Below are 26,858 nucleotides of genomic sequence, written 5' to 3' on the forward strand. Positions count from 1 at the left end.
ACATCGGGATAATTTCTTTGTATAAACAAACTAACCGAATGAAAACATGGAAGCTGCCACACGTGTTACAGAACCAGAGTAACAAAAAAACTGTAAAACCAAGAATTAATTAAGTCCCATACACTGTGCTCAGGTCAGTCACCTGCTCACCGAACATGTAGAATATTAATACTATTAACATTATTACTTATTCCCTGCTGAGTAACATTTAATATGTGCTGAGATCAGTAAGTTGTACAACGCTCAGTGAAAGCAGTCTGCATCAGAACTGTCATCAGTCAATGAACGTTCACTAGGGAAAATAACACCTGTAACAATAATTGCACAAACCCAGAGAAGAGTCAGGTGAGAGCTGTCTTCTGAACAGCTGTCTTCTGAACAATCCATAGGAAAAAAGCAATACTGTAGAATGTTAGAACTGAACTTAGATCAGTTGTGATGTACACAGCATTGCATTTGATCTACCTCGTTGTTCATGTACCCAAAATAACCCGCCTCACCTGTGAATGTCCTTCCACTCAAAATATGACAAGAATGGATGCTTTGAAGGATGGAGTTGAAAAACAGAAAGGATAAAGGAAAGACCCAAATAAGTAGACTTTCTTTCTGTGTGCGTGTGGGGAGAGGGAGACCGGTCAGGTCACGGCCAATCAGGTTCATGCTTTGAATTATTGATCGGTGCTCCTCTTACACACAGTGCAATATGGAAATGGACCCTTACAACAGAAGGCGCACCCAAACATATCTCCACCCAAACACATCTCCACCCAAACACGTCTCCACCTTTACCTCGGCTTCACTGCTTTAATTGGTTCCTTTTCATTTTGTGTCCACCTGCTTTCTAACCCTTGCTCAAGTGGGGACTGAACTGCCTATGAGTTGTGTTCACCTTTCTTCTGGCCTTTAAAATGGTCGAAAAAGCAAATGGTGTTCACAGCAACAGGGGGTGAACCTGGGATTGGGTTACGTTTTCTTTGGTCTTCCTTTTGTTTTGGATCATAACTTTATGTTCTCACTTTCAGGACAAGAAAGAGCTGAAACAATATTATATGAATTAATGCAGCCATCGCAAGGTTTATGACAGCAATACAAAAATACGTTTAAAAAAAGATGTAAAAAATATTTAAAAAATATGAACCATATAGGCCTACATTAATGCATGCTTTCCTCAATACAATTTTGAATAATCATCTAACATGACATTTAAATTTAAATGTTTTAGATACTTTTGAAATATGTACAAAGATTTGAACAAAATATTTCCATCACATCCATGACAAGACAAATAAATTAATTCCTGTAAGTTTTCTTTAAAAACGAAACTTCTAATAAAATACACATAAGAATATATTCTTATAGTATACATTTACAAGTTTCTAATAACTCCGTTGTTATTTATTTCTTAAAGCTCATCTAATGACTTAGATTTTGTTTTTGTATAATTAACAAGTTATTCAATTATTTAACGTGTTATTAGAGTATCAGGAATGTTTTATGCCAGAATGCATTATAGTGTGTAAAAACATTTTACCCAAAAAAGCAAACTATATAGGTTCGCTAGTTATACTCAGCACTGACAGTAACATCAACACTGCTGTCTGGTCAGTTTCCTAATAAACTTCCTCAGCTCTTTCTCGGTGCCAGACCACTTGATGAGCCTGGTGAGAACCATGCGTCCCTCCAGCATGTGTCCCAGACCCAGCAAGGACCCCGCCGGCTGCCCCTCTAGTGCCTGACAGGAACAGTTTGCCGCTTCCGGCAGCCACAGTTCACGTTGCTGCATGGCAGCCTGTTGATCGTGTTCTTCGCCCTTCCAGCGGAGAACACGACTCCGACCGTGAGGTACCAGGCGCAGATCCGTTCCCTCCAGAGAAGACGAGCCGATCTGAAGCCTGAAAGCTAAACGGGAAGCGAGAGTTTAGGAAAATAAAATCGAAACCAGTAAGTGAGAGCAAGCCCCTAGAACAAGGGTATCAGGATCCAGTAACCGCCGGGCTACCCGTAGTGTCACATTTCAGTACACACAAAACTACTGGATTCTGCTTCGGAGATGTAGAACTAATACCCAAATGTCAATAAGACCCATTTATGTGAAGCAGCAGAACCAGTCTCAGATCACCGACATCACTTACCAAACTGACTGGTGCAGAAGTCCTTCTGGATGGCGCTCTCTCCCTCAGATGATGTGCTGCACGCGTCACACAGCACCACCGTCCCTGTCAATGACCCAAACCTTAGAAACTCACTGTGCATCACTGACTTTGTGTCCTGTGTGTTTGTGCATACATGTGCATATACATTTTATACAGTATATAAATTTATGTTCCATGAATGGCAATTCCACTAAGAGAACAGAACTATTTAAAATTAAACATCCATAATCAGCAGAAACCTTTGGCCGTATCAGTAATATCTACGGGGCTCGTCTCTCCGGCTCCAGGGATGCAGAGCTGCGCTCCGACGGGGAACCGGCTGCAGTTAAACGTGTCTGGCCACGGGAACCCGAATGCGCTCATCACCGGGAGGCACCCGTCCCGCACGCTCTCGCACAGGGTTCGGCACGGAGGCACGGGTGCCGTGAGCTCTGGTAAACACACGGGGGCGAAGAGAGAACAGAGAAACTTTCTGGTGTCGCGGTGGCACCGCTTGTTAACCAAGGGCATCCATGCGCCCGCCTGCTGCTGCGCCTCCTTCGCGCTGTCGTGGCCGAGAAGGTTCGGCAGCCTCATGTCCTTGTACCCGATCCCGTGACACAAGTTCATCGTGTTCGGCACGGGCTTGCAAACGGATCGCACGCTACCAAATTCCGTTGAAGTCACATAGTCCGAAACGACCTTCGCCACCAAATCGTCTAACTTAACATCATCTGCGTTGAGAGCGACGAAATTCGACAACAGCAGAAGAACCATGCATGCACTCGCCGTCCTGGAGCGCACTGAGTCGCTTGACGTTTTGGACTGGATCCGCTTCATGTCTACGCCTCGATGTACCAAACACATCCAGACACAGAGCTCTTCAGCTCCAACAAACACATCCAGACACCGGCCTAATGAGAAGCCACACCTGGCGTCACCACATCCTGTCAAACTGGTCCTCACATCAAATGCATGTAATTTTGCCGACTTTATTGGGGGGGCCATAAACTCCTCTATTATTACAGTTCGAAGGCGTCAGTTGGTTTATTTCCCTTCGTTTTCATTGAGAAGATTGCACTTAGCATACTTAATAGTCTATTTTATAGTTCCTGTTTTTTTTTCTTTTTAGATAATTGTGCTTTATGGCTGTTTTTAGTTAATTTGTCAGTGTTGGAATTCTTTTGTTCTATTTTCTAGCCTTTTTTGTGCTGGTTGGTATAGGCCTAAACATGTTTCTGGCAGTAAGGTCACACCTAAAAACCATTCTGACACTGATGCTACACTCAACCTGAAAGTAATATTAAGGAATGTCACTGGCATGTTGATCTTGGATTTGTCTCTGTTATCTATATTATTATGTAGTAGATTAGCAGACATTTCTCTGTGGAATGCTTTGGAAGTGTCATTTCTTTGTAAAGTTCTCAGTTTCTTGTTGTGATGTTCTGTTATTAACATAAGGAAACATTGGGGACCTCTAGTGGTCAGAACTTGTTGCAGTAACATTCATTTGAGCCTTCAGTGTTCCCGTAGTTAGTTCGGGTTGTATGAAGGAACGAAACAGTCACAGTTCTTTCTCTGCATTATATGACCAGGAAAACATTTGCCTGTGAGTATTATTGTGTTTAGTTGTTGTATAACTTTATACTGAGATTACGTCTGACGTAAACCTTGGTTAAGGAACGAAAATAAGTTATATATTCCTTCAGTTAACTGTAAATGCTAACCGCTAGCATATATATGGATTTTTCCATAGACGTTAGCCTTTAAGCTAACAGTTCGGTTCCCATTAATGTACAGTGTTACACAATTGCACTAAGGAAACGAAGGTAACTAAGATATATTTTGTATGTCTGCTTTATAGTTTTACAGTGAGTCTTGAGTAAAGCTTTTGAAGAGAACTTCGGCATCCGGCTTTTCTTGAGAAACTGTTGTCTATCTGCCGAGCTAGTAGCCACACACACACAAGCAGGGGCAGAATAGTAAAAAGGCAACTCTTCCAACGGTCAACGCTCCTCCAACCTATGATTAGAAAACAGACACAAGCTATTATCATGACACAGAACAAAGAAGATGTGGATTTTGAGGATCTGGAAACGCGATCACAAGTATCCAGCTGCTCACGAACCAGCAAACTGTCTGTAGCTAGCTCCCTTGCCTTGAAAGCACGAGCTAAAGCTGAAGCTACGCGTGCAGAACTGGCCTTCGCCAAACAGGAGGCAGAGATGTTAAAGCAGCAAGCTATCATTCAAGCTAATTTGCATGAATTGAGAATGGAAAAGGCGGCCGCAGCCGCTCAGGCAGAAGCTGAAATACTAGAGGCAGCTGCTGAAGATTATGATCGAATGAGCCTACCTCGACAAAGAAAAATAATTCTGCCTCAAAACCCAGCCGAACCATATGGTGAAAACGCTGCAGCACAGATGTCCGTTCAACAGCCAGGTCTCCAGTCCTACCAGAGTGTAACAGCTGATTCATTAAACTTATTCACAACATCACTCCTTGATGCGAAGCCACCTATAACCTCACTTTCACCAGTGCGCCAGCCTATCATGGACAATGGTGTTCAGAGCTGCAGGAATCAAGGTGATATGCCATCAAGTGAGGTCAGTGACCATGAGTTTGTTGAGTTAGCTCCACATCACTTGTCCCAGGAACAAGCCACCTGGACTTCACAACAGCATACTAGCACTGCACAAAATAAACCATACATCAAAAGGGAATTAAACCACAATATTAACCATACCAGCAATGAATACAAACCTTCCCAGCCATATCAAACACATTATTTCCCCATGTACAATGCTAGCCCATCCTGTCCAACGGCAACAGCTGACCTAGGGAAGTACTTGATGCGACGTGAATTGATGAGTTCAGGCCTGCTGAAGTTTGATGATAAGCCAGAGAACTACTGGGCCTGGAAAGCGTCTTTTCTCAGCTCCACTGAAGATCTAAAGCTCTCTGCTAGAGAGCAACTTGATTTGCTGTGCAAATGGCTTGGGCCATCATCATGTGAGCAGGCTAAAAGAATCAGAGCAGTACACATTCATGATCCATCTTCAGGCCAAAGGATGTTATGGCAGAGACTGGAAGATGTTTATGGCTCACCAGAGGTGATTGAGGACGCCCTCCTCAAAAAGGTTGAAGATTTCCCTAAAATCTCAGTCAAGGATAATCATAAACTAAGGGAACTTGGAGACATTCTCATGGAGCTCGAAGCAGCTAAAGTGGATGGGCACTTACCTGGCCTCTCATACCTCAACACCTCCCGTGGGGTCAGTCCCATAGTCCAGAAACTCCCACACACCCTTCAAGAAAAGTGGATCACTGTAGGATCACGCTACAAAGAACTACACAGGGTTCCTTACCCACCGTTCTCAGTCTTCGTAAACTTCATCTGTGAACAAGCAAAAACACGCAATGACCCTAGCTTCGCCAGCATAACAGGATCATGGTGCGCGGCCAAAACAGAAAAGAGTAGCTTAACCAGTAACCAGATGAGAACGTCAGTGGTTGTGAGAAGGACTGAAGTCTCAGCTAGCAACAACGACAGGGGCGATGCTGTGACAACCCAACCTGATGATAGTCCCGACAAGCAGTGCCCCTTACATAATAAGCCACATCCTCTGAGAAAGTGCCGCGGCTTCAGAAACAAAACATTGGATGAAAGGAAAGCATATCTGAAGGAAAAACACATCTGTTTCAGGTGCTGTGCATCAACTACCCACATGGCCAAGGACTGTGTCAAACTCGTGCAGTGTAAAGAGTGTAACAGTGATAGACATCTCTCAGCACTGCATCCAGGACCTGCCCCATGGAAGGCTGAGGCACGACAAATTAGTACAGACCATGGCGGGGAGCAGTCACAGGAAGGGGAAGCCACCCTATCAGTAAATCCCAGATGCACAAAAGTATGTGGCAGTGTTAACACCTCAAGGTCATGCTCCAAAATCTGTCTTGTGCTTGTGTATCCGGCAAGGCAGAGAGACAAAGCTATAAAGATCTATGCGGTTCTTGATGAACAGAGCAACAAGTCACTGGGCAGAACAGAGTTCTTTGAGCACTTCGACATTAAAGGAGAAGGATCAGCATACACTCTGAAAACATGCTCAGGGTCATTCAAGACTACAGGACGACGTGCCAGCAACTTCATTGTGGAATCGCTAGATGGCAACACACAAATCCCGCTGCCTGTCTTGATTGAGTGCGACATGCTGCCAGAAGACAGGTCTGAAATACCATCGCCAGAAGTAGCCAATCATCATCCTCATCTGGAGCATCTAGTGGACAAAATTCCAGCCGTAGATCCAGATGCGTCTATTCTGCTTCTTCTTGGAAGGGACGTGATCCAGGCACACAAGGTACGAGAACAGTGTAATGGCCCTCATAGTGCTCCGTTCGCCCAGCGGCTAGACCTTGGATGGGTGATCATCGGAGACGTGTGTCTAGGAAGAACTCACAGAACAAATAGTGTCAGTGCGTTCAAAACCAGTGTACTCGCCAGCGGACGCCACTCCTTTCTCAGCCCATGCACTAGTAGTCTAGTTGTAAAAGAGAAGGTAGAGAGCTTGGGCTGGAATGTGTTTCAAAAAACACAGCATGATGACAAGCTTGGCACGTCTATTGAAGATGCGCTTTTCCTCGACCTCATGGACAGAGACGTTTACATGGATGAAGCGAACTGTTGGGTAGCACCCCTGCCCTTCAAACCAAACAGACCGCGTCTACCCAACAACATACAACATGCCAACAATCGTCTCATGTCCCTGCGCCGCATGCTGGAAAAGAAACAAGGCATGAAGGAACACTTCTTCAAATTCATGCAAGCAATGTTCGATGCAGGCCAAGCAGAACCCGCTCCAGCACTGACATCACAACAAGAACGCTGGTACTTGCCGATCTTTGGTGTTTATCACCCACAGAAAAAAGACCAGATCCGCGTGGTGTTTGACTCCAGCGCCAAGTACGAAGGCCTTTCCCTCAACGATGTTCTTCTCCGGGGGCCTGACATGAACAATACCTTGCTGGGAGTCCTCATGCGCTTTCGCAAAGAGCCCATAGCCGTGACAGCGGATATACAACAGATGTTTTATTGTTTCATTGTCAAAGAAGAAGATCGAGATTTTCTGAGATTTTTGTGGTTTAAAGAGAATGACCCAAACAAGCAGATAATCGAGTACCGCATGAAAGTGCATGTCTTTGGAAATTCTCCATCCCCTGCGGTAGCCATATATGGCCTGAGGAAAGCAGCCTTGTTTGGGGAGAAAGAACATGGTGCTGAAGCTAAGCAATTTATCATGAGGAACTTCTATGTCGATGATGGGCTTTCCTCATTCCCCAGTGAAGGTGAAGCCATCTCGGTCCTGAAAAGTACAAAAGTAATGCTAGCAGAGTCAAGCATCAAATTACACAAAATAGCATCCAACAGCCGTGTTGTGATGGACGCATTTCCCCCTGAAGAGAGAGCCAAAAACCTAGTGGATTTGGAGTTAACTGTAGACCCCTTGCCACTACAACGGAGTCTAGGACTTACCTGGAACCTGCAGTCTGACACTTTCACCTTTCGCGTATCTAGAGAACAGAAGCCATTCACTAGAAGGGGAATCTTGTCTACTGTCAACGGACTTTATGATCCCCTGGGATATGTGTCACCCGTAACTATTCAAGGGAAAGCTTTGGTTAGAGAGCTGTCCACCGAAAATGCTGAATGGGATGATCCTCTACCAGCGTTAAAGGAAGAACAGTGGAAACTGTGGACTGACTCACTTTGCGAGCTTGAACAGCTTCAGATACATAGAACCTATGTGCCCATCTCTCTGTGCTCAGCAAAATATAGGGAGATTTGTGTCTTCTCTGATGCATCCACTATGGCCATATCAGCAGTGGCCTACCTCAAAGCAACAGACACAGAGGGAAACAGTCACGTTGGATTTCTCATGGGCAAGTCAAAACTGGCCCCGCATCCTCCACATACCATTCCTCGATTGGAACTTTGTGCTGCTGTCTTGGCCACTGAAATGGCAGAGTTGATCATTGATGAGCTGGACATAGACATCCACAAGATCACATTCTACACAGACAGTCGGATTGTTTTAGGCTACATCCACAACACAAGCAGAAGATTTTATGTATACGTAGCCAACAGAGTTGCCCGCATCAGGAGGTCCACAAGCCCTGAACAGTGGCAGTTTGTCAGCACAGAACACAACCCTGCAGACCATGGGACCCGCTCAGTGCCAGCGGCTGTGTTGAAGGACACCAGCTGGCTTAAAGGCCCAGCTTTCCTGTCCAGAGACACCTACTCACAACCAGAGGCATTTGATCTTATTGACCCTGATGCAGACAAAGATATACGCCCACAGCAGGTTACAGCTTTCACAGTCAAGGTCTCTGAAGGTGGGTTGGGGTCACACCGATTTGAGCGCTTCTCCAGTTGGAAGACACTCAGTAGGGCTTTAGCCAAGCTCATACACAAGGTGAGGTCCTGTCTAAAATGTTTAGATAGCAAGACGGATGCACTGACACAAGCAAAACTAATAATTATAAGAAATGCTCAACATGATGCATTTGCAGAAGAGTTTAAACATGTTTCCAGAGGTGATGTCCTTCCCAAGTCCAGTCCTCTGAGGAAGCTGAACCCCGTTGTGGATGCAGATGGTCTGCTGAGACTCGGAGGGCGCATCTCTTTGGCTGACATACCCTGGGAAGAGAAACACCCGATCATTGTCCCCAAGAAGCACCACATAGCTACCTTATTGGTAAGGCATTACCATGAACAGGTCGCACATCAAGGCAGGCATCTTACAGAAGGTGCTGTCCGTTCTGCTGGTCTGTGGCTCATTGGAGGCAAAAGACTGGTGTCAAACATCATACGTAAATGTGTGATTTGTAACAAGTTAAGAGGAAGAATGGAAGAACAGAATATGTCAAACCTACCTGCTGAACGACTCAATCCAGGTCCTCCATTCACAAATGTGGGTGTCGACGTATTTGGCCCCTGGATCATCAGTGCAAGACGAACTCGGGGTGGCATCGCAGAGAATAAACGTTGGGCGGTCATCTTCACCTGCCTTGTTTCAAGAGCTGTGCACATTGAAGTGCTTGAGTCTCTGTCATCCTCAAGCTTTGTAAGTGCACTGAGAAGATTCACAGCTGTCCGTGGTCCTGTTCATCTCTTCCGTTCTGACCGAGGAACAAATTTCGTTGGGGCATGCAAGGAGCTTAAAATAAACTCTGAAGACCCCAAACTAACAACTTATCTTCAAGACCGAGGCAGCACATGGACATTCAACCCTCCTCACTCCTCACACATGGGTGGAGTGTGGGAGCGGATGATAGGTGTCGCTCGTAGAATTCTAGATGCCCTGCTGCTTAAGACAAAAACACTTCACCTGACTCATGAGGTTCTGGTGACTCTCATGTCTGAAGTTATGGCCATCATGAATGCCAGACCTCTGGTTCCCGTCTCTTCCGATCCAGATATGCCCACTGTTCTGTCACCTGCAATGCTCTTGACACAGAAGATTGATCCAGTGTCGCCACCACCAGGAGAGTACAACCTCAAAGATCTCTACAGCAAGCAGTGGAAACAGGTCCAGGCTTTGGCTGATGCATTCTGGAAACGCTGGCGTCAAGAGTATCTGACATCACTTCAGCCAAGACGAAAGTGGCATGTGGACAAGCCAAACCTGTCAGAAGGGGATGTTGTGCTCCTAAAAGACACTCAAGTCAAGAGGAACGAGTGGCCTGTTGGAGTGGTGGTGAATGCCATTCCCAGCAAAGACTCCAAAGTCCGCAAAGTGGATATAAGGGTAGTCAGACAGGGTAATCAGAAGGTTTATTCTAGGCCTGTCTCCGAGGTTATTTTACTCATCAAAGGGGAATAGTGTTATAAAGCATTATAACAGGCGAGGAGTGTGATGTTCTGTTATTAACATAAGGAAACATTGGGGACCTCTAGTGGTCAGAACTTGTTGCAGTAACATTCATTTGAGCCTTCAGTGTTCCCGTAGTTAGTTCGGGTTGTATGAAGGAACGAAACAGTCACAGTTCTTTCTCTGCATTATATGACCAGGAAAACATTTGCCTGTGAGTATTATTGTGTTTAGTTGTTGTATAACTTTATACTGAGATTACGTCTGACGTAAACCTTGGTTAAGGAACGAAAATAAGTTATATATTCCTTCAGTTAACTGTAAATGCTAACCGCTAGCATATATATGGATTTTTCCATAGACGTTAGCCTTTAAGCTAACAGTTCGGTTCCCATTAATGTACAGTGTTACACAATTGCACTAAGGAAACGAAGGTAACTAAGATATATTTTGTATGTCTGCTTTATAGTTTTACAGTGAGTCTTGAGTAAAGCTTTTGAAGAGAACTTCGGCATCCGGCTTTTCTTGAGAAACTGTTGTCTATCTGCCGAGCTAGTAGCCACACACACACAAGCAGGGGCAGAATACTTGTAATAACAAATATATTGAAGAATTACAGATTTTGGTTTCCAGTAGGAATTTGGTCTGTGTTGGCAGTAATTTATGGATGGATATTGGTTAGGCAGATACCATATTTGTTTTATAAATGATTTTATGTTTATATCATTGTAACTGCAGAAGGGCTGCAGTGTTTCTTTACATTCTGTGAACAAAACAAGCCCTTCAAACTGTTATGAACTATCTTACCTAGTTTTCTGTTCTTTTTTGTTCTCATGATTTATGTATATAAACAAAGAACTGATACATGAATATTGTTAGATCTCAGTGTCTGGGATTCTGGTTCTCAGTGTCTGGGACTATGTTCGCTCTGCCATCTCTTTTTTTTTCCCAACAGCAATGATGCAATAACGTCAGTACCACTACCTCACTAATCTCCCTGCAACTTATTGTTCTAGAACGTTCCATCTAGCAGCAAAAAGCATCTGCAGAGTAATTTGCCATTTCAGTGTAATCTGACCTGCTGATATGTGGCTCTTGGTCCAGCCGCTGTATTTAGCATGCAATACTAACACTGGTTGGTTCTTTAATACTTTGTCAACAGCTCTAATTTCACATCATTCATCTTCTTTATGCATCTCTCCTTCCTGACATGTCTAATTCCACATCTAATACTTGCAGGGTTAAGCTGGTTACAGGGAGATGTGCAATCGTCCTTTAGATCACCTCTCATTCAGTGTTAACTGGCATTTTTCATGCATTCATCCATTTTTTTTTTGTTTACAGTTTTTTATTTACATTGGAACTAATGCAGTTATTTTGTAAGTGATCGTGCAGTAAGCATTGTCAGACCATTTCCAGTACTTTGATCCCAGTCATTATTTGAATCACATTTGGATCTCTTACAAACTGTAATGAAAGCAATAGCCTGCACAGATCAAATGAAATATGGCCTGTCCAGTGAGAGGAGAGGGGAGAGCTAAGGTTGTGTGAGCACGAGGTTGCGTGAGCACATTTAGACCTAGATGTCAAGTATTATTAGTAGTATGAAAATTACTTTTAAGGTGTGATGTAATTTAAAGAATACAGAAGACATGGGGAAAAAGCTTACATTTATTTCCAGCTCTGACCGTACCATATAAGCTCTGAGAGTGACTGACAGCCTAGGGTGTGAATTGTGTTGGCCATTAGGGAGGAATCCTTTTTTATGGTGGTGACTGTACGTAGGTTGCTTTGACAGCTCCAGAGGTGTTGAGAGGACCACTCTGTTTAATAACCGCGGATATACATCATGGCACATCTCATCCACCGAAAGCAGACACTTTAAAATGAAACCACTATGTTAAGGACCTATAACACTTTGAAGGAATTTCTCGGAACGCTACCAAGCTCACTGCAGGCTGCCGCACACGTTCCATACGCAACGCCCAGCTGCCACGGGGGACAGTCCAGCACTGATGTCCCGCAGCACCGTCGCTAGGTCAGAAGAAAGGCGTCTGGGCGTGTCTCCGAGCACGATACCATAACAAAGCCCGTGAGCACGCACCACCTGTTCACCGGAGTCACCCACTGACAGCAAAAGGAAACTCCTTCGCTATGGAGACAGGGCTCAGTGCCATGGCGACAGCTGAGGCATGCTGATTTAGGCTTAGGAAAATTCTCCGCTGATGACTTGCAAAAGTAAAGGATAATGTGGTTTTTACTATTACATTTAGAAAGGGCAGAGCTTTAAGACACTTCTCCTTGTCATCTAGCCTACACACGTCAAATATGAAGTAAAACTCGCTCAGTTCGTGTGAAATTTCACTACATCTCTGGCTCATTGTGGCTACGTCACATCCTGCAAAAGTTATGTCACTTCTGTTCCATTCTATTGATCACTTTCTTTATGCTTTTGTGATTAGCGTCTCCCTGGTAGAAAACGGTCTGGGACATTTTCCATGGTTGATTACTGTCAAGGCAGCATGTCTGCCAGGTCTTCCTGCCAGCGTCCTCCTGGGTCATGGTGGGATCACTCCAGGACATGCGGGCCAAGGGCTTAGCTCCACTGGTATGTGCTATGCATGTTAATTACCCAAGCAGAGAAAAGCTACACTTTTCAAAATGCTGTGGGTGTGTGTGTGTACGTGTGTGATCTGCTGTCTCTTAAAATACCTTGTGTGTGTGTGTGTGTTTGTGTGTGTGTGTGTGTGTGTGTGTGTGTGCCTGTATATGTGTATGAGTTGTTTGCACTCTTTAAACAAAACCTCACCTTACAGGGTCAAACAAAACTTCACCTTACAGGGTCAAACAAAACTTCACCTTACAGGGTCAAACAAACCTTCATGTCACAGGGTCAAAGACCAATGACCCTGCGGTGATGGAAACAGCAGCATCTGCTGAGGCAATGTTCTCTCTCTCTCTCTCTCTCTCTCTCTCTCTCTCCTCCAAGTTTGAAAATACTTTCAAAGCCTCTTTCAAAGCTCTAATCAGTAGCTGGAGCTACCAAGCCAGTTTCATTACTGCTGTATATATCAAGGCTTCTCATCACCACCAACAACAACAACACAGAAGACTCCTCCCACTAAAGGGTGTGTCTGTGCTGCTCTAATTCTGAGCCAATCCTGACTCTCCTTCAGTAATTACCAATTGAGCCTTAAGAGAGGAATCCAGTAAAGTCTATTTCTAGTGCTTATCTGGGTTAGCCGTGTGTGTGTGTGCGAGCGCGTGAGAGAGAGCCAAACTCTGCCAAAGCTTCTGGATCATTCCGCCCACTAGTTTGTTCCACAATCGTTTCCCCCTCAACATCATTATTAGAACTACAGCAATTTTTTTTAATCAGAAGGAATAAGAGACTCTGTGCTATTAATATTATATTAATTATTAATATAGAATATAAATATTCATGCATTTTCTGAGTAATTTGTTCTTCACGTTTATCCTTTCTTTTAGCTTCCAAACTAAGAGTTTGTCACTCTGGTCTGTTGCAGTACAACTATCCAGGTGAATGATGGGACATCAAATCCTAGACTGAGTTATCTCTTACTGGCCGCTGTTAGGAGCACCACACAGACTTGGACCCATGTTGTCAGAACTTCTTTGGTTCTTCATGGCATGGAATCCGTGTGACGATGGAAAGACTCTGGTACATGTAAACATGATTCCATTGTGTAATTGCTTCAGATGTGTTCGCTGCGACTCTCTCTCCCCCTTCCGAGTCTGAAAGGTGTCCTGTTGGATTCAGATCTGGTGACCGAGGAGACCACTGTGGTCCACTGAAGTCATTGTAGTAGTCATGGAACCAGATTGAGATGACTTAACTAAGCTTTATGACATGACGAACCATCATGCCTTATGTGGCCATTTTAATAGGGGTGAACTGTGGCCATATAAGTAAGTGGTATTCAAACGATGCTTAGTGGCATCTTGGGGCTAAACGTACGTTAAGAAAACATTCTCCACACCACTACTCCAGCAGCAGAAGCTGTTTACACAAAGCTGGGTCCATGGATTCATGAAGTTTAAACAAAATTCTGACTTCATCTGCAAACTGCAACAAAAAGAAATTATCAAAGATTTTTCCCCACTGTCACTAAGTCTGTAACCACTGAAGTCTCATATTCCAGGTCTTGGAGCTCACCCACCTCAGACTTCATCATGTTATGCAATTTGAGATGCTTGGTTGTTCCACCATGGTGTAAAGAGTGGTCATCATAGTTACCATCACCTTCCCGTCGGCTCAAACCAGTATGGAAACCACTGGAAATGTTGTGGGTAAACTCTGGAGACTGGACAACACTCCAGGAGATTGGTATGTTTTTTTTTTTTTTGTATAAACATTAACTGGAGCTCTTGACCCATGACCTATTCATTTATGCATTTGCACTGCTGCCACATGATTGGCTGACTGGATAATTACTCAAATGAGAAGGTCAAAAGGTGTTCCTAAAATAGTGGCTAGTGATTGTAAATATTTTATTACACATAAAGCTCAATGCTAATAGTGGTAGAATATATATTGCCAGTGTTGGGAACGTTACTTAAAAAAAGTAACTAGTTATAGTTACTCACTACTTGTTCAAAAAAGAAACTGAGTTAGTAACTGAATTACTCTATAATAAAAGTAACTAGTTACCAGGGAAAGTAACTATTTGCGTTACAGTAAAAAAAAAAGTTATATGCCAATGAATAAGGATTTTTTTTGAAAAAGCAGTTTTTACAGTCAGTTGAAATGAGTAGATCAGAAAGGTGTTTAACTTTTGATATTTATTGCACATCCATAGACCATCCAGGATAAAATCCTTTAAAATCCCAGATCTTTGTAAAAAATAAAAGCATAAGTAAACAGTTACACTATATAAAGTGCATTTACATCTATCAAATTAAACCTGAGACAACTGGTTTGTTCACAACAGAAGTAAACTTAACAATAAAACCTCTATTCTTAATTAAATAAATCAAATACCCAGTCTGGTAGACATTCAGGAACTTAAACATTATTTTCTTAAATAATGTTTGTATATATACCTTGAAAACGCTCATTTTTCCTCGGCTTGCTCCTGACTCGCCATTTCTGCCTTTTCTCCGTTTGTGTCGTGTCACTGGCGTGCTTCGGCGCGCGTGTAAAAACACTGGCTCTGATTGGCTATAACGCTGCCTTAGCCAATCGCTTACTGACTTGTTAAGTTAAACAGGTGTTCCACCGAGAACTGTGACCTATTGAGATCTGTTACTCCTCACTAGCCTGGGCAGCGGTCCGCTCGGATTACTGTTAGTATATCAATATATAGTAACGCACCGCTTTTAATGACCAGTAACGTCAACGGCGTTGTAACGACAGGAAAAGTAATTAATTATATTATCCCGTTACTGACAAAATGACGCCGTTACCTAACGGCGTTATTTTTAACGGCGTTATTCGCAACACTGTATATTGCATATGGCAATAAACAGAACTAGAACTGAGAGAAAAGGGTAACATCATAGCAGACTCTCCCCCTACAACAACGATGCAGTGTGAGGCGGCCTCCTTGACATTAACCTCAGTTTTTCCAGGAGCATCACTATATCTGGATCAGATGAATGAAGCACATACATCTTGTTTTGAATGACAACACTCTCCGGTCTTAGTCTGAGCATGTAAGAGTCAGCTAGGTTTAACTCAACTATCAAAACTGATCTCCTGATCTCCTCAAAACACTAAAATGCTATTCTGTACCTGGATAATCCTACATTCCTGTATATAATCAATATAGAACAGCTGTTTATCTGAGAGATGTCTGGTATTCCCGTTTCTTCCTCTCTGTCTGACTCTCTCTTCGTCTCTCCTTCTCTCTCTCTCTCTCTCTCTCTCACACACACACACACACACACACACACACACACATATTGTTCCAAATGTGCTTTATGGGACCTATCAAAACCACAATTGTCCCTGTGGAGATACTTTGTCAAATTTGTTCACAACATCTCTACCAGTGTATATATATATAGGTCCTATGAAGTGCATACCTTTGAACTAAACCTATGCTAAACACGAGTCAGTGCTGCAAGGTAATTTATGTCAAGCGGAAGAAGTGTAGACAATGATCTGAATGACACACGTCTCCTATATCCGAGAGTGGGTAGGGTCAGACTGATCCCAGAACAATGGGGTACCTGGTAAAAAATAACACAGCCATCTCCCGAAAACCTTCAGCAGTTGTTCAGAACAGATCTGTGCCACGTTGCACAAATAGGGGGTTCAACTGACCTTTGACCTCCCCACCCACTCCCACTCAAAAAAAGAACAGTGAAAACAAAACAAAAAAAGAAACAGCTGTCGCTTTTGCGCATGCTCTCACACACATACCAGTATTACTGTGGGTATAGAGACCTTAAAAATAAAACTACCAGAATTTGTATTATGAAACTGCCGTTTATTATAAAATATTAGACACAAAAACATAACTACTTTCAAAGTAAATTCAAGCAAAATATTGAAACCCAGCAAAAGGCAGGTCATTAATCATGTTAACTTTTACCATACGTGAGGTACGTGAAGGCATTTTAGTACTCATTGGTAATGTAGCCCTACAAATACATGCACACACACACACGCACACACACACAGACACACACGCGCACACACACGCACACACACACACACACACACACACACACACACACACACACACACACACACACACACACACACACACACACACAGACTCACAGACAGAGCTCTATTTCCCTGGACAGTGGTCTTATAACTGCACTGTGACATCACGGCACAGATGTGTCAAGGCCCACTCCACTCTGGGCGGTTGGCCCAACTACTTTAGGGAGAGTAAATTTGGGGGAGCACAGAGAAAGAGGAGAGGCAAGGCAGGACAGAGAGAAAGATCAAGAGGGGTTTGCCACCTCCAGCTACGGGTGTGTTACTGCTGATCATTGAGGCTGTGCAGGTGTGTTTTGAGCCTTAGGCAGGTAAGCAAACACCTGTACATGTGCCCTATGCTTCGCCATGATGCTGTCTTATAGGAAGTTCAGTCAGTATTCTGACATGCCTCAATCATCAGATACACAAATTTTTGTTTGTGCATGTATTTTACACAACTGACTTTTAAAGTGAATTTAATATACTGGAGGGTTATTACTGTCATATTTAATCTCCAAGTTTTTTTGCAACATACATATATTACTACTGATATTTTTAATATAATCAACGTAATACAGAGTGTAAGTTTATCTTAACTCTTAACAAATTAAGAAATTCAGTATTCAGTAGTATGCAACAATTACAGTGGGCCTTGAGAATTACTGTTTCTATTCAACTTAAAAGGCATAGATGGTGGCTGCGTATGTTTGCCCAGTCCCTTAACAACAGCAGTATTTAGTCGTGCAAGTTTATAAGGGTTTATGTAAGAAGTGACTGAAGCCAGTTAGCCGTCAGACTGGGAACTGTAGCAGCAGTTGAGCAGATGAGAGATGAGTATTTGAAACTCAAAGACAACAGGTGGATTTAAACCTGGACATGACTTCTAGAGCCTTTATGAAGCCAACATTTGTGTGTGTGTGTGTGTGTGTGTGTGTGTGTGTGTGTGTGTGTGTGTGTGTGTGTGTGTGTGTGTGTGTGTGTGTGTGTGTGTGTGTGTGTGTGAACACAGAAACATATCTTGCATTGAGAAAATAGCTCTTTAGGTCACAGACACACATTCCTTTTTAGTGCTTTAATTCAGAGCTGTTTCTAATTGGTTGTTTTGAACATTCCTCCGGTTTTCCACTAACAAGCCACGCCTTTCCTTTCCTCTCTCTTTATCTCTGCCAGAGTTGTGCACGTTGAACCAGAGGACTCTGCATCAAGAGCTTCATCTTCTATCTCCCTTGCTCCTGTAACCCTACCCGGTTTTAATTCTGCGCCCGTACTGTACACCTATCCTGTCTGTGAGAGATGGACCGATCTACGCAGGAGCTGTTTCTGAACTTTATGATCGTACTGATCACAGTTATGCTTATGTGGTTGCTCGTGAAAACCTACCAGGACTCGTGAACTGTTAACATCGTTCGCGACGTTCAATCGGAATGAAAGCATGTGTAACGTTACCCCTCCTGTCTCCAGTAGATGGCGCCAATTGGTTTGGAAACCGAGAAAACCTCTTCCTGGCTAGTAGAAAAGAAGAGATTGGAGCCCAGTAGTTGCCGTTTACATAGGCTATATGAAATATATAATGCAAAGATGGCTGTTTTCATTTGTATACTTCTCCACAACCTGTAAACCTTTTACACTTCCAAAGATTGCTTCAAATTAATTTAAGCCTCAACTTATCTGATATGTAAACATTTAGGCTTACATGTAGTTGAATAAAACAGTTTTAAATTTATGACGTGTGAGTTTTTTTGTGTTTTCTGGTATTATTTAAAATAATATTATTTACAATTATATCTCTACTTAAAACAGATTAATGTGGATTCTAAGAATGATTTGACTTTCTAGTCAGCCACAGAAGCAAGGCTGCAAGAAGTGTTAAAACAATAACTTAAAATGTTTGTTTAAAATTAGTCTCACTTTCATTTGGGTCAGCTTTTTCAGGTAAACCTCTGATTGTAAACATGGTTCTAGAATGATCTATATGGAAGGGCAAGAGTGAAGTTCAGGATGATGCAACACATGTCATCAAACACTCCGGTGTAAAATTACAGTAGGTGAAATCAACCAAACAGCTCTGTGATTGCTGATTTGAGAATGTTTCAGTGGTTGTAAACACCTAGGCATGAAACAAGCAAAATAACTTGAGCTTATCATTTATTGCAGGGATGTCGAAACTTAAAAAATGGACATTACATTGTGGGTTTTGCAGTGATATTTGCAGATTTAACTGTTGGTACACACACTCAGATGCACACACACAATTGGCATACACACACACACACACACGCACACACACATATATGCAGTAAACACAGTCTGTGTTGGGACTCCATAAGTAGCTTTGGGAAGCAAAATGATTGAATCAGGCAATGCAAGAGTCAGATATGTAAATCAATCACCTTAGGCTTCCATCAGATGTCTAGTCATATCTGATTTCTGTGTAAATAGCAGGAAATCTCACTGAACCTTTTTCAGGTCCATCTCACAGTGTTTCATATATTTAACAAGTCAAATCAAGCAGATAAGCAGTTAGGTAAGGGGACATAGAAACTGCTGCTCAGATTCACCTTAAACCTTCTCCCCACAGATGGATCCACTTTGTAGAAGCTCATCCAAAATGTGAATCCAACATAAAAGATCATTACAGCCATGATTACTATCAAATAGATTCTCACCCATGGTTGGATTTAAAGATTTTGAAAACATTGCTTACAAATGTGTGTTTTTATTTCTTTAGTGTTATTCAAATAGCAAAAAAGGCGTGGAGATACTATGTGCACTGAACACCTGCTACCACTAGATGGTGCAATGGCAAACTGGAACATGGGCAGTATTTGAAGGGCTTTGGTTACTCAGGTCCTGCAGGCGCGCGAAAATGAAAAAGCAAGTCCACACATTAGTTACAAACGACACTTCAAAGCACAGGTCTGAGGAATGGTTTCAGTGAAAGAGTTCGTTTGAAAATGTGCTAGAGTATGATGCTACTTAATCAACAATCAGGTAAAGAGTCTTCACTGATAATGAGAAAGCAACCCATTTAAACTTTTCTGAGCTTGTTTCTGATGTCCTCTTGCAAAAAACAATTTCTGGGAGGTGGAAGACCCTGCCCCCTGACCTTTTCAGCCCATTCCCTCAATGTCTTCTCTTCTCTCTGTGTGTGTTTCTTCTCACTCTCAAAAAAAAATATTTTTGGGATACTCTATAATTTGTGGGTGTCAAGATGTCCCTATTAAAAGAGAGTCCTGGAACATTCTGGAAAGGTTGGGTGTTTGCTATTGTAATATGCATTATTAGTGCCTCTTTATTATAGACACCTCTTTCATGAGTAGAACTTCCTGCATGGAAATTAAACATGTGATACCAGGGCACAACATAAAATGAGATGAGCAAGTTTTCTTAGTTCCAGTGGGATTAGTCCCACATTAGAATGGAAAAATTTATTTGAACAACTTTGCATGAGTTGTGGTCATTGGTGCCAGGCTAGCCAGGGTCAGTATTTCAAAGACTGCCAAAGTTGTGGGGTTGTGGGGTTTTCTTGTGTGGAGAGATTACTGATAATGGTGTGACCAAGAACAGTCAGCAAAATGCAATCCTGTGGACATTAACAATTTATCAACTTAAGGGGTAAAACATTGTTCTGGCGAACAGGATGTATAGTAAAGCAAATTGAAGCTGAATACCTTGCTGGTGCTCCACCTAATGCGGCTGAACACACAACTCATCGTTCCTTAGTGTGGATGAGTTATAACAGCAGAGGAGAAGCTTCAGGGCCATTTCTGTCTATTGGTCACAGAAAGGCAAGACTGCCGTGGGCAAAAGAGAGCCAAGATCGGATGAGTGCGCATTGGAAAAACATTGCCTGGTCAGACGGATGCAGATATCTGAGGAGCCATGCTGACGGGACACTCAGAAGAATTTGGCACAAGCAGACCTTCCTGTCAAACATCAACAGTTCAGGCTGGTGGAGGTGGAGTAATGGTGTGGGGAATGTTTTCTTGGCAGACCCCTGTGTCCCCTGATACCTGTGCATGGACATTTGGACAGCAGGGCTTACCTAAGCATTGTGGTTGAGGGTAAGCAAGTTCTCCCGTTCATGACAGCTGTTTAGCCTGTGGCAGAGGTACACTGAGCAGGAGACTGCACCAGGCCACAAGGGTCGTGTAGTTATGGACTCGTTCCAGGAATATGACAGTGAGTTGTCCAATCTTCCTTGGACTTATCTTAATTCTATAGAGCATCTCTGGGACAGGGCAGTATGGACTGCATAGAGCGTGTCAGTAACTTCTTACTTTGTGGCAGGGTGTGAAAAGCTGTCTTGTCCACATGGGCCAAGATTCCTGCAGAATGATTCTAACACCTAGTGGAATCTGTGTCATGACGAATCGAGGTTCTGAAGGCTACGGGATCCGACTAGATGGGTCGCTAAAGTGTCCATTCAGTGTATCTTATGTCTGAATATGTTTATAATTGTTATTATATTTTAGCACTTTTATTGTTGAAGGTTTTTTTATTTTTGGTCTATTTCTGTGTTTCATACTTTTCATTGGTTTGCATTGATATAGCTGGTTTTTCTTTTTGCTGATGTGATAACTAAATAGTTTCTCAATGTGTATGTGTGTTTACTATTTGCATATAATTCTGTTTCTCCAGATAGCCTATGTTGTTGATGTGTATATGTGTGTATGAGTGTGTGTGTGTGTGTGTGTGTGTGTGTGTGTGTGTGTGTGTGTGTGTGTGTGTGTGTGTGTGTGTGTGTGTGTGTGTGCATATTATATTGATCTGTACTGATTAAAGCTGAGCTCTTCAGCTTAAGTACGAGTGTGCATCTACATTGATGTGGCTTTAAGTTTGTGTGCAAACACATGCATGGCTCTTTCTATTAATCTCTCTAGCAGTTCAGTATGTGTGTGCACATGTGTCTATTGAACACACACTTACTGAACAGTGAACAAATGTTCATGGTGCTGTTGCAGGCTCCGACCTCCAGGGGTCCCTGTAGTTGTTAAAGCTGAGCACCTTGCAGTGGAACTCGGTGAGCGGCCGTGGCATAGGTGCCACCTCTGCCCACTCAGAGCGCCCACTGTGGTACACCTGCACCTCGTCCGTGACCTCGTCGGGCGAGTAGTCCCCCCCCAGGATGTAGATCTTATCTCGCACCCCTATTGCTCCGGCGTTGAATCCAGCGCACTCGAACGAGCCCTCCCCCTTCCACACACACGTGTCTGGACAGAAACTGTACACCTTGTACGTGGACAGGTCACAGAGGTACAGCGTCTCGCTAACAGCAACGGCCTTAACCAGGGTGGCGTGGAAGAACTGGCCAAACTCTGCCACAAGGTGGCACCACTGGTCGGCCGCGGTGTCGTAGCGGAAGAAGCAGTCGAGCGACGGGTTGAAGGCCTCAGAGACCTCCAGCTCTGAGCCCAGTGCGTAAACCACGCTGCCACAGGCGGCCGCCTCTGGGAAGTAGATGCGGCGTGGAAGCGGACTGACAGACACCCAGGAGCGCCTCAGCGGGTCGTAGTACTCCACGTCCCGCAGGCTGCGCGTGTCCCGTGTCCCGCGCGCCTTCCCGCCCACGACATACACGCGCTGCACCGCGGTGACGGAGGCGTGCATGGTTCGCGCCCGCCCCATGGGCGGAGCCGGAGCGAGGACACCCGTCACGAGACAGTAGCACCACGCCTCGTCCGTGGCGTCGTGCTGAGCCTCGGCGATGTGCAAGCGCACCGCGCGGCAACAGCTGCCACGGCAACCGCCGGTGACGAACAGCTTCTCACCGAAGGCGGCCAGGGAGGAACCGGGGAGGTCGGCGAGCCGGGAGGCTTCTCGGGGCAACTCACGCCAGCGGTCAGCCGCCACGTCGTAGCAGAAGGCGTGGCGCGTCGCACCGCTCTCCTCCGTCTTGTGCACGTATATGTAGCTGGCCGCAGTGGACGGACGGGCGTCCGTGGAGACGCCCGGGAACTCCGTGGCGCGCGCCAGTGCGCCCGCCAACATGCCCGTACACTCGCTGTGTTCCAGCAACAGCTCCTCGGAGTGGCCCAGCTCCTCCAGGCGGGCGGGGGGGAGGTGGTGCAGGCGTACGTGTTGGAGGAGCCCCGGGAGCTTGTGTCGACGAGTCTCCGGGTCGTGCTGAATCCAGCGGAGCAGGGCGCGCAGTACGCTCTCCTCGTCTGGAACCCCGAGGGAGTCCGAGGGCAGGCAGCGCTCCAGAACCCCTGCGGGCATCTCCAGGAAGTCTGGGCTGGAGGACAGCGTGTGGAAGTTTGCCGTCACGAATTCGGTGGCTTGAGACAGGAGGCGTGGTGAGCCGTAGCCCTGGCCGACAGCCAGCAGGTGAAGGCAGTTGGAAAGATCAAGGGTCTGGATCAGGAAATCACTGCATGCACGAGAGAGCAAACCCACCTGCAAATAAATATTAACAACATTACAATATTATATATAAGTCCAAATCAATAACCTTCATGTTACTGCTTCACTTCCAAGTCTCACCTGCAGAAAGGAAGCCATTTGGAAGAGCATATCTACGTTTTCCTCCATGATCTCAATCTCGCCCAAATACGCGAAGTCGAGGAAGGCACGTACGGCGCGTGGGGGCAGATTGCTCAGGGTGACCGTACCGTCGTCACGCTCTCGCATGTCCACCTCGAACATGGCTCTACAACGGATGCGCAAGAAGATGAAATGTGGCAAAAAAAACCCTGAAAAAATCGTGGATTGTCAATCACGAATTTTAAACAGAATCTGCAGTGCTGCCTCGGCAGATATTAGCTAATATCAGTGTCTCGCCTGAAGAAGTCGCTGGAGGCGGCGAGGACGCAACGATGACACGGTAATGTCTCGTTCTCAACGCGGATGCTGAAGTCGAACAGCACGCCCCTGTCACGGAATCCGCGGAGCACGCTCAGTATCTGCTGTCCGTGGGTTTCAGACACCAACACCATGGCCCGGCGCACCGGGACGCCGTTACACACCGTTCCGCAACCGGCAGACGCAACTTTTTCCATCACTAGCGCAAAAGGAAAGAGTGAAAGAGACCGTGAGAACTCGTGAGACCGAGAGAGAGAGAGAGATGAGAGAGAGAGAGAGAGAGAGAGAGGGGAAGAGAACGCCAGAAAGTGAGAAAAGAAGTGCTTTATGTTCATTATTAAATCCCTCGGTGCACGTGTGCCAGGTTTGTTCAGCACCGAACTCTGAGATCAATTTTATTCAAAAGACGTTAGTTCAGCTCCCCAAAGACTAAATCCCATTTCAAATACACCATTTGATCAAACATGTCCTTCATGAGATGGCTATTCACTCAGAAGTTGATTCAAACCAATTCAGTGAACTGCCTATCAATGTTTAAATCCATCACGAGAACATTTTCGTATCGTTATCCTAAATGTGTCGTTCGTTCGTCATAAAGTTAATTCGTATGTCGCTCATACAAGAACGCCCGTTCATAAGAATTATGAATGAGCATGTTTGACGCCCGGAACAAAACACCCGAACAAGAACACGGGATAGTACAGCGGGTAATGGGGATATAGCCTCGGAAATATAAGATGATTTTGGTGTCTACATTTTATTCTGCCATTGTAGTGATTCATAATACTGATTCATAATAATTTTGGTATTACTTTTTTTGGTGTATCGTTTAATCCCCCCTCGCCTCAAAAAAGAGGAATTTTCATCTTCTATCGCGTGTAACGACGCGAGTGTGTGTGTGTGTGTGTGTGTGTGAACAGAAAGATCGCAAGCATAAATATAAACACGGACGTAATTTTGGGGGGGGGGACGGGGGGGACATGTCCCCCCCACTTTTTCAAAAGCCGGCTTTGGTCCCCCCCAGTTTTTACGGTTAAAACCAAATATTTAAATAGCGACGAATCTATGTCCCCCCCACTTTTGAAATCAAAATTACGTCCATGAATATAAAGTTAACTTCTGATTTATACTGGTGAACGTTAATTCTCTCATATTGGATACTGGAATATAGAATATGGAATAAAACCAGAACATGCCATTTTTAATCATGGAATAATTATTTATTTACAAAACGCTCAAAACATGCAGAAAGGGAGGTGGATGCGTAATAAAAAGACACAAACGAAGAGCGTAACACAGTTCTGAAATGCAAAATTAAACAAACAGGAACAGAAATAAACACATACGCCCAAATCCAACAATAAACAACACATTTAACACATTTTGAATTTGAAACAATACGAAAGGCGTCCTGGTAATGCTCCACAAAATGTTGTAATAACGTAAGATTATTAGCAATTAGCTACATTTGCGGTAATAAGATGAAGAATGACAGGAATTTATCATTTTAAATAGTTGATGTAATAGACATTGTGTCTGCTGTCATAAAAGAAGTTATACAGCAAAAAACCTGAAAAGCGCAAAATTTGAACAGAATTATAAAATCTTAATTCAACCAGTTTTACTGATAGTTCACAGCATGCTGACCTTGTCAATTCAATGGGTTTATACTGTAATTGTTTCTCTCTTTTAAAATGCCCTTTAATTATTTTGATAGTTTTGAAAAGAGAAGTTGTTTTGATAAAGTTCTAATCTTTATCAAGCCTGATGAAAGCATAGGCTAGTTATTGTAAGCTTAATGATTGTTTGAAGCTGTTTGAACACTTAAATGCAAACAATTCAAGCTTTAAATAATACAACATTATGAGTAGGCTACATTAATAGATTTTATATTCTGCTTGACAGAAAGACGGACGTCGTTGAAGAAACGGGCAAACTCCTACGCCCCTGGTCAGGAAGTGTAATTCATAAAAACGCCATTACCTTGCATGTTTTCAGAAATGTAAACGAAAAATATCACTATAACAACAGTTACAGCCAATTTAGCTCAAAGAATTAACAGAGTCAAGGAACGGAACATAAGTGTGTGACGAGTTGTTCACGCCTTGTCACGATGGATGAGGCCGTCGTCAGGCCTCGCGTGCCTATAGGCATAATCATGAGGACAAAAAGGGCAACACCTACGCCATAACGCGTTACCTTTTAATCTGGATTACTGTACAGAACCACACGACACAAACATTGACATGTCTTACTTGAACTAGGACCGGGAGTGAAAAAGAAAAATAAGAGAAACAATGAAAAACAAAATAAAACACACAAGTCTCTACGAGCGGAAAACTAACGGGTTGGCCGTGCCACCGTAATTCCCCACCACGTGTGGTCTACAAATGTCCTCTTAAATCGCTCGCAAGAGCAGTTCAAACACCGTTGTGTTCATGAGTGGTTCTTACATGAGGCCTAATGTTATCTGACATGGGAAACTACCATTCTTAAGAAATCTTGAACATAATATTGAAATCGCCAACTCAGTATGCACGAATAATGAGCCTACCTGAGATTCGTAAACCGTGATCAACGGTCCAGAAGTGGTACCGAGTCCCGCTTCCAAAGCCGCATACCCGGAACAGACCGTCGTGCAGAACACGAGAGATCACTCAACACCAGCAAAAGCATTGCACTAAAAGTGAAAAGCACGATTAGACGCAGGTGTTATGGTACATATTTGCATCGGCGCAGATGGAAATTCTGAAGTGAGGGGGACCAAGCTGTACAATATATACGTTTATGCTTGTAGATGCTAGATTTCGGATGGGGTCAATATAAATCTGGAGGGGACATGTCCCCCCCCCCGTCCCCAGTGCCATCTGCGCCCCTGCATATTTGATACGCCATTTAACTATAACTCACTGTTAAAATTTCCTTGTGGTATTGCATGTTAACTACTGGCATGCCTTTTTTCTTTTTACAGAGAGAGATGGGTTTTATAACGTACGATTATATACTAACGATTTTTTTCTTATCAAAGAATTTATATCTGAAAGTAAATGAGACTAAAACGTCACATATTCTGCTTACATACCGCTCGAGCACCATGGACAGCGGTCGCACCACCCTCTCGAAAATCTGCCGGAAGAGCTGTGACGACACTCCTTGACCAAGCTGCCGCACGAGGAAATGATGTAATACGTAACTTGGCTAAGGCGTATGCCTACATAGACAATATTATGAAAGAAAATCTGTCTCATCGGTTTTTGAATTTGAATATGAAGCACTGAATTTTTTACCGACGTAACAGGCGACCGCCATATTGGATGGGTCTCCCCTGCGCTCCAAGTACATTTATTTGCACTGAGAAAGGAGTATAATACA

The 26,858-nt window shown here is 43.8% G+C and overlaps 4 protein-coding genes across 8 annotated transcripts; 2 read left to right on the forward strand and 2 right to left on the reverse strand.

The window, feature by feature from the left end:
* Positions 1-1,152: 1,152 nt before the first annotated feature.
* sfrp2l (secreted frizzled-related protein 2 like) lies at positions 1,153-3,381 on the reverse strand. The gene is made up of 3 exons (XM_076976727.1): positions 2,393-3,381; positions 2,133-2,216; positions 1,153-1,899 (listed from the first exon to the last, which is right to left on the reverse strand). The coding sequence occupies exons 1-3, from the start codon at positions 3,138-3,140 to the stop codon at positions 1,586-1,588; spliced, it is 1,146 nt and encodes a 381-aa protein (XP_076832842.1). The 5' UTR covers positions 3,141-3,381; the 3' UTR covers positions 1,153-1,585.
* A 3,580-nt stretch (positions 3,382-6,961) lies between these two features.
* On the forward strand, positions 6,962-14,364 carry LOC143477359 (uncharacterized). The gene is made up of 5 exons (XM_076975945.1): positions 6,962-10,220; positions 12,469-12,614; positions 12,996-13,134; positions 13,534-13,688; positions 14,170-14,364. Exon 1 carries the CDS (start codon positions 6,962-6,964, stop codon positions 10,016-10,018), a length of 3,057 nt encoding a protein of 1,018 aa, XP_076832060.1. The 3' UTR covers positions 10,019-10,220; positions 12,469-12,614; positions 12,996-13,134; positions 13,534-13,688; positions 14,170-14,364.
* A 2,433-nt stretch (positions 14,365-16,797) lies between these two features.
* On the forward strand, positions 16,798-18,405 carry sln (sarcolipin). 2 transcript variants are annotated; one of them, XM_076976443.1, is made up of 2 exons: positions 16,798-16,989; positions 17,853-18,405. In XM_076976443.1, the coding sequence occupies exon 2, from the start codon at positions 17,976-17,978 to the stop codon at positions 18,072-18,074; it is 99 nt and encodes a 32-aa protein (XP_076832558.1). In that variant the 5' UTR covers positions 16,798-16,989; positions 17,853-17,975; the 3' UTR covers positions 18,075-18,405. The 2 variants fall into 2 exon arrangements, with proteins under 2 accessions (XP_076832558.1, XP_076832557.1); XM_076976442.1 differs by having other exon boundaries at positions 16,802-17,011.
* On the reverse strand, positions 17,945-26,644 carry kbtbd3 (kelch repeat and BTB (POZ) domain containing 3). 4 transcript variants are annotated; one of them, XM_076976439.1, is made up of 5 exons: positions 26,569-26,644; positions 26,041-26,166; positions 23,466-23,685; positions 23,169-23,334; positions 17,945-23,081 (listed from the first exon to the last, which is right to left on the reverse strand). In XM_076976439.1, exons 3-5 carry the CDS (start codon positions 23,681-23,683, stop codon positions 21,630-21,632), a joined length of 1,836 nt encoding a protein of 611 aa, XP_076832554.1. In that variant the 5' UTR covers positions 23,684-23,685; positions 26,041-26,166; positions 26,569-26,644; the 3' UTR covers positions 17,945-21,629. The 4 variants fall into 4 exon arrangements, with proteins under 4 accessions (XP_076832554.1, XP_076832556.1, XP_076832553.1 ...); XM_076976441.1 differs by lacking the exon at positions 23,466-23,685; XM_076976438.1 differs by lacking the exon at positions 26,569-26,644 and having other exon boundaries at positions 26,041-26,507.
* Between the last annotated feature and the right edge of the window lie 214 nt (positions 26,645-26,858).

This window comes from Brachyhypopomus gauderio, chromosome 16, assembly GCF_052324685.1.
Source record: "Brachyhypopomus gauderio isolate BG-103 chromosome 16, BGAUD_0.2, whole genome shotgun sequence".
Classification (NCBI taxonomy): Eukaryota; Metazoa; Chordata; class Actinopteri; order Gymnotiformes; family Hypopomidae; genus Brachyhypopomus; species Brachyhypopomus gauderio.

Excerpts from the sequence above, each read along its gene's own strand:
- sfrp2l (XM_076976727.1), bottom strand. The coding sequence starts at position 3,140 with ATGGCCCCCCCAATAAAGTCGGCAAAATTACATGCATTTGATGTGAGG. Across the intron at positions 2,217-2,392 it reads TATTACTGATACGGCCAAAG|GGACGGTGGTGCTGTGTGAC; the intron begins GTTTCTGCTGAT and ends GGTCATTGACAG. Across the intron at positions 1,900-2,132 it reads CTTCTGCACCAGTCAGTTTG|CTTTCAGGCTTCAGATCGGC; the intron begins GTAAGTGATGTC and ends CTTCCCGTTTAG.
- LOC143477359 (XM_076975945.1), top strand. The coding sequence starts at position 6,962 with ATGTTCGATGCAGGCCAAGCAGAACCCGCTCCAGCACTGACATCACAA.
- sln (XM_076976443.1), top strand. The coding sequence starts at position 17,976 with ATGGACCGATCTACGCAGGAGCTGTTTCTGAACTTTATGATCGTACTG.
- kbtbd3 (XM_076976439.1), bottom strand. The coding sequence starts at position 23,683 with ATGGAAAAAGTTGCGTCTGCCGGTTGCGGAACGGTGTGTAACGGCGTC. Across the intron at positions 23,335-23,465 it reads GCCTCCAGCGACTTCTTCAG|AGCCATGTTCGAGGTGGACA; the intron begins GCGAGACACTGA and ends CATCCGTTGTAG. Across the intron at positions 23,082-23,168 it reads AAATGGCTTCCTTTCTGCAG|GTGGGTTTGCTCTCTCGTGC; the intron begins GTGAGACTTGGA and ends ATTTATTTGCAG.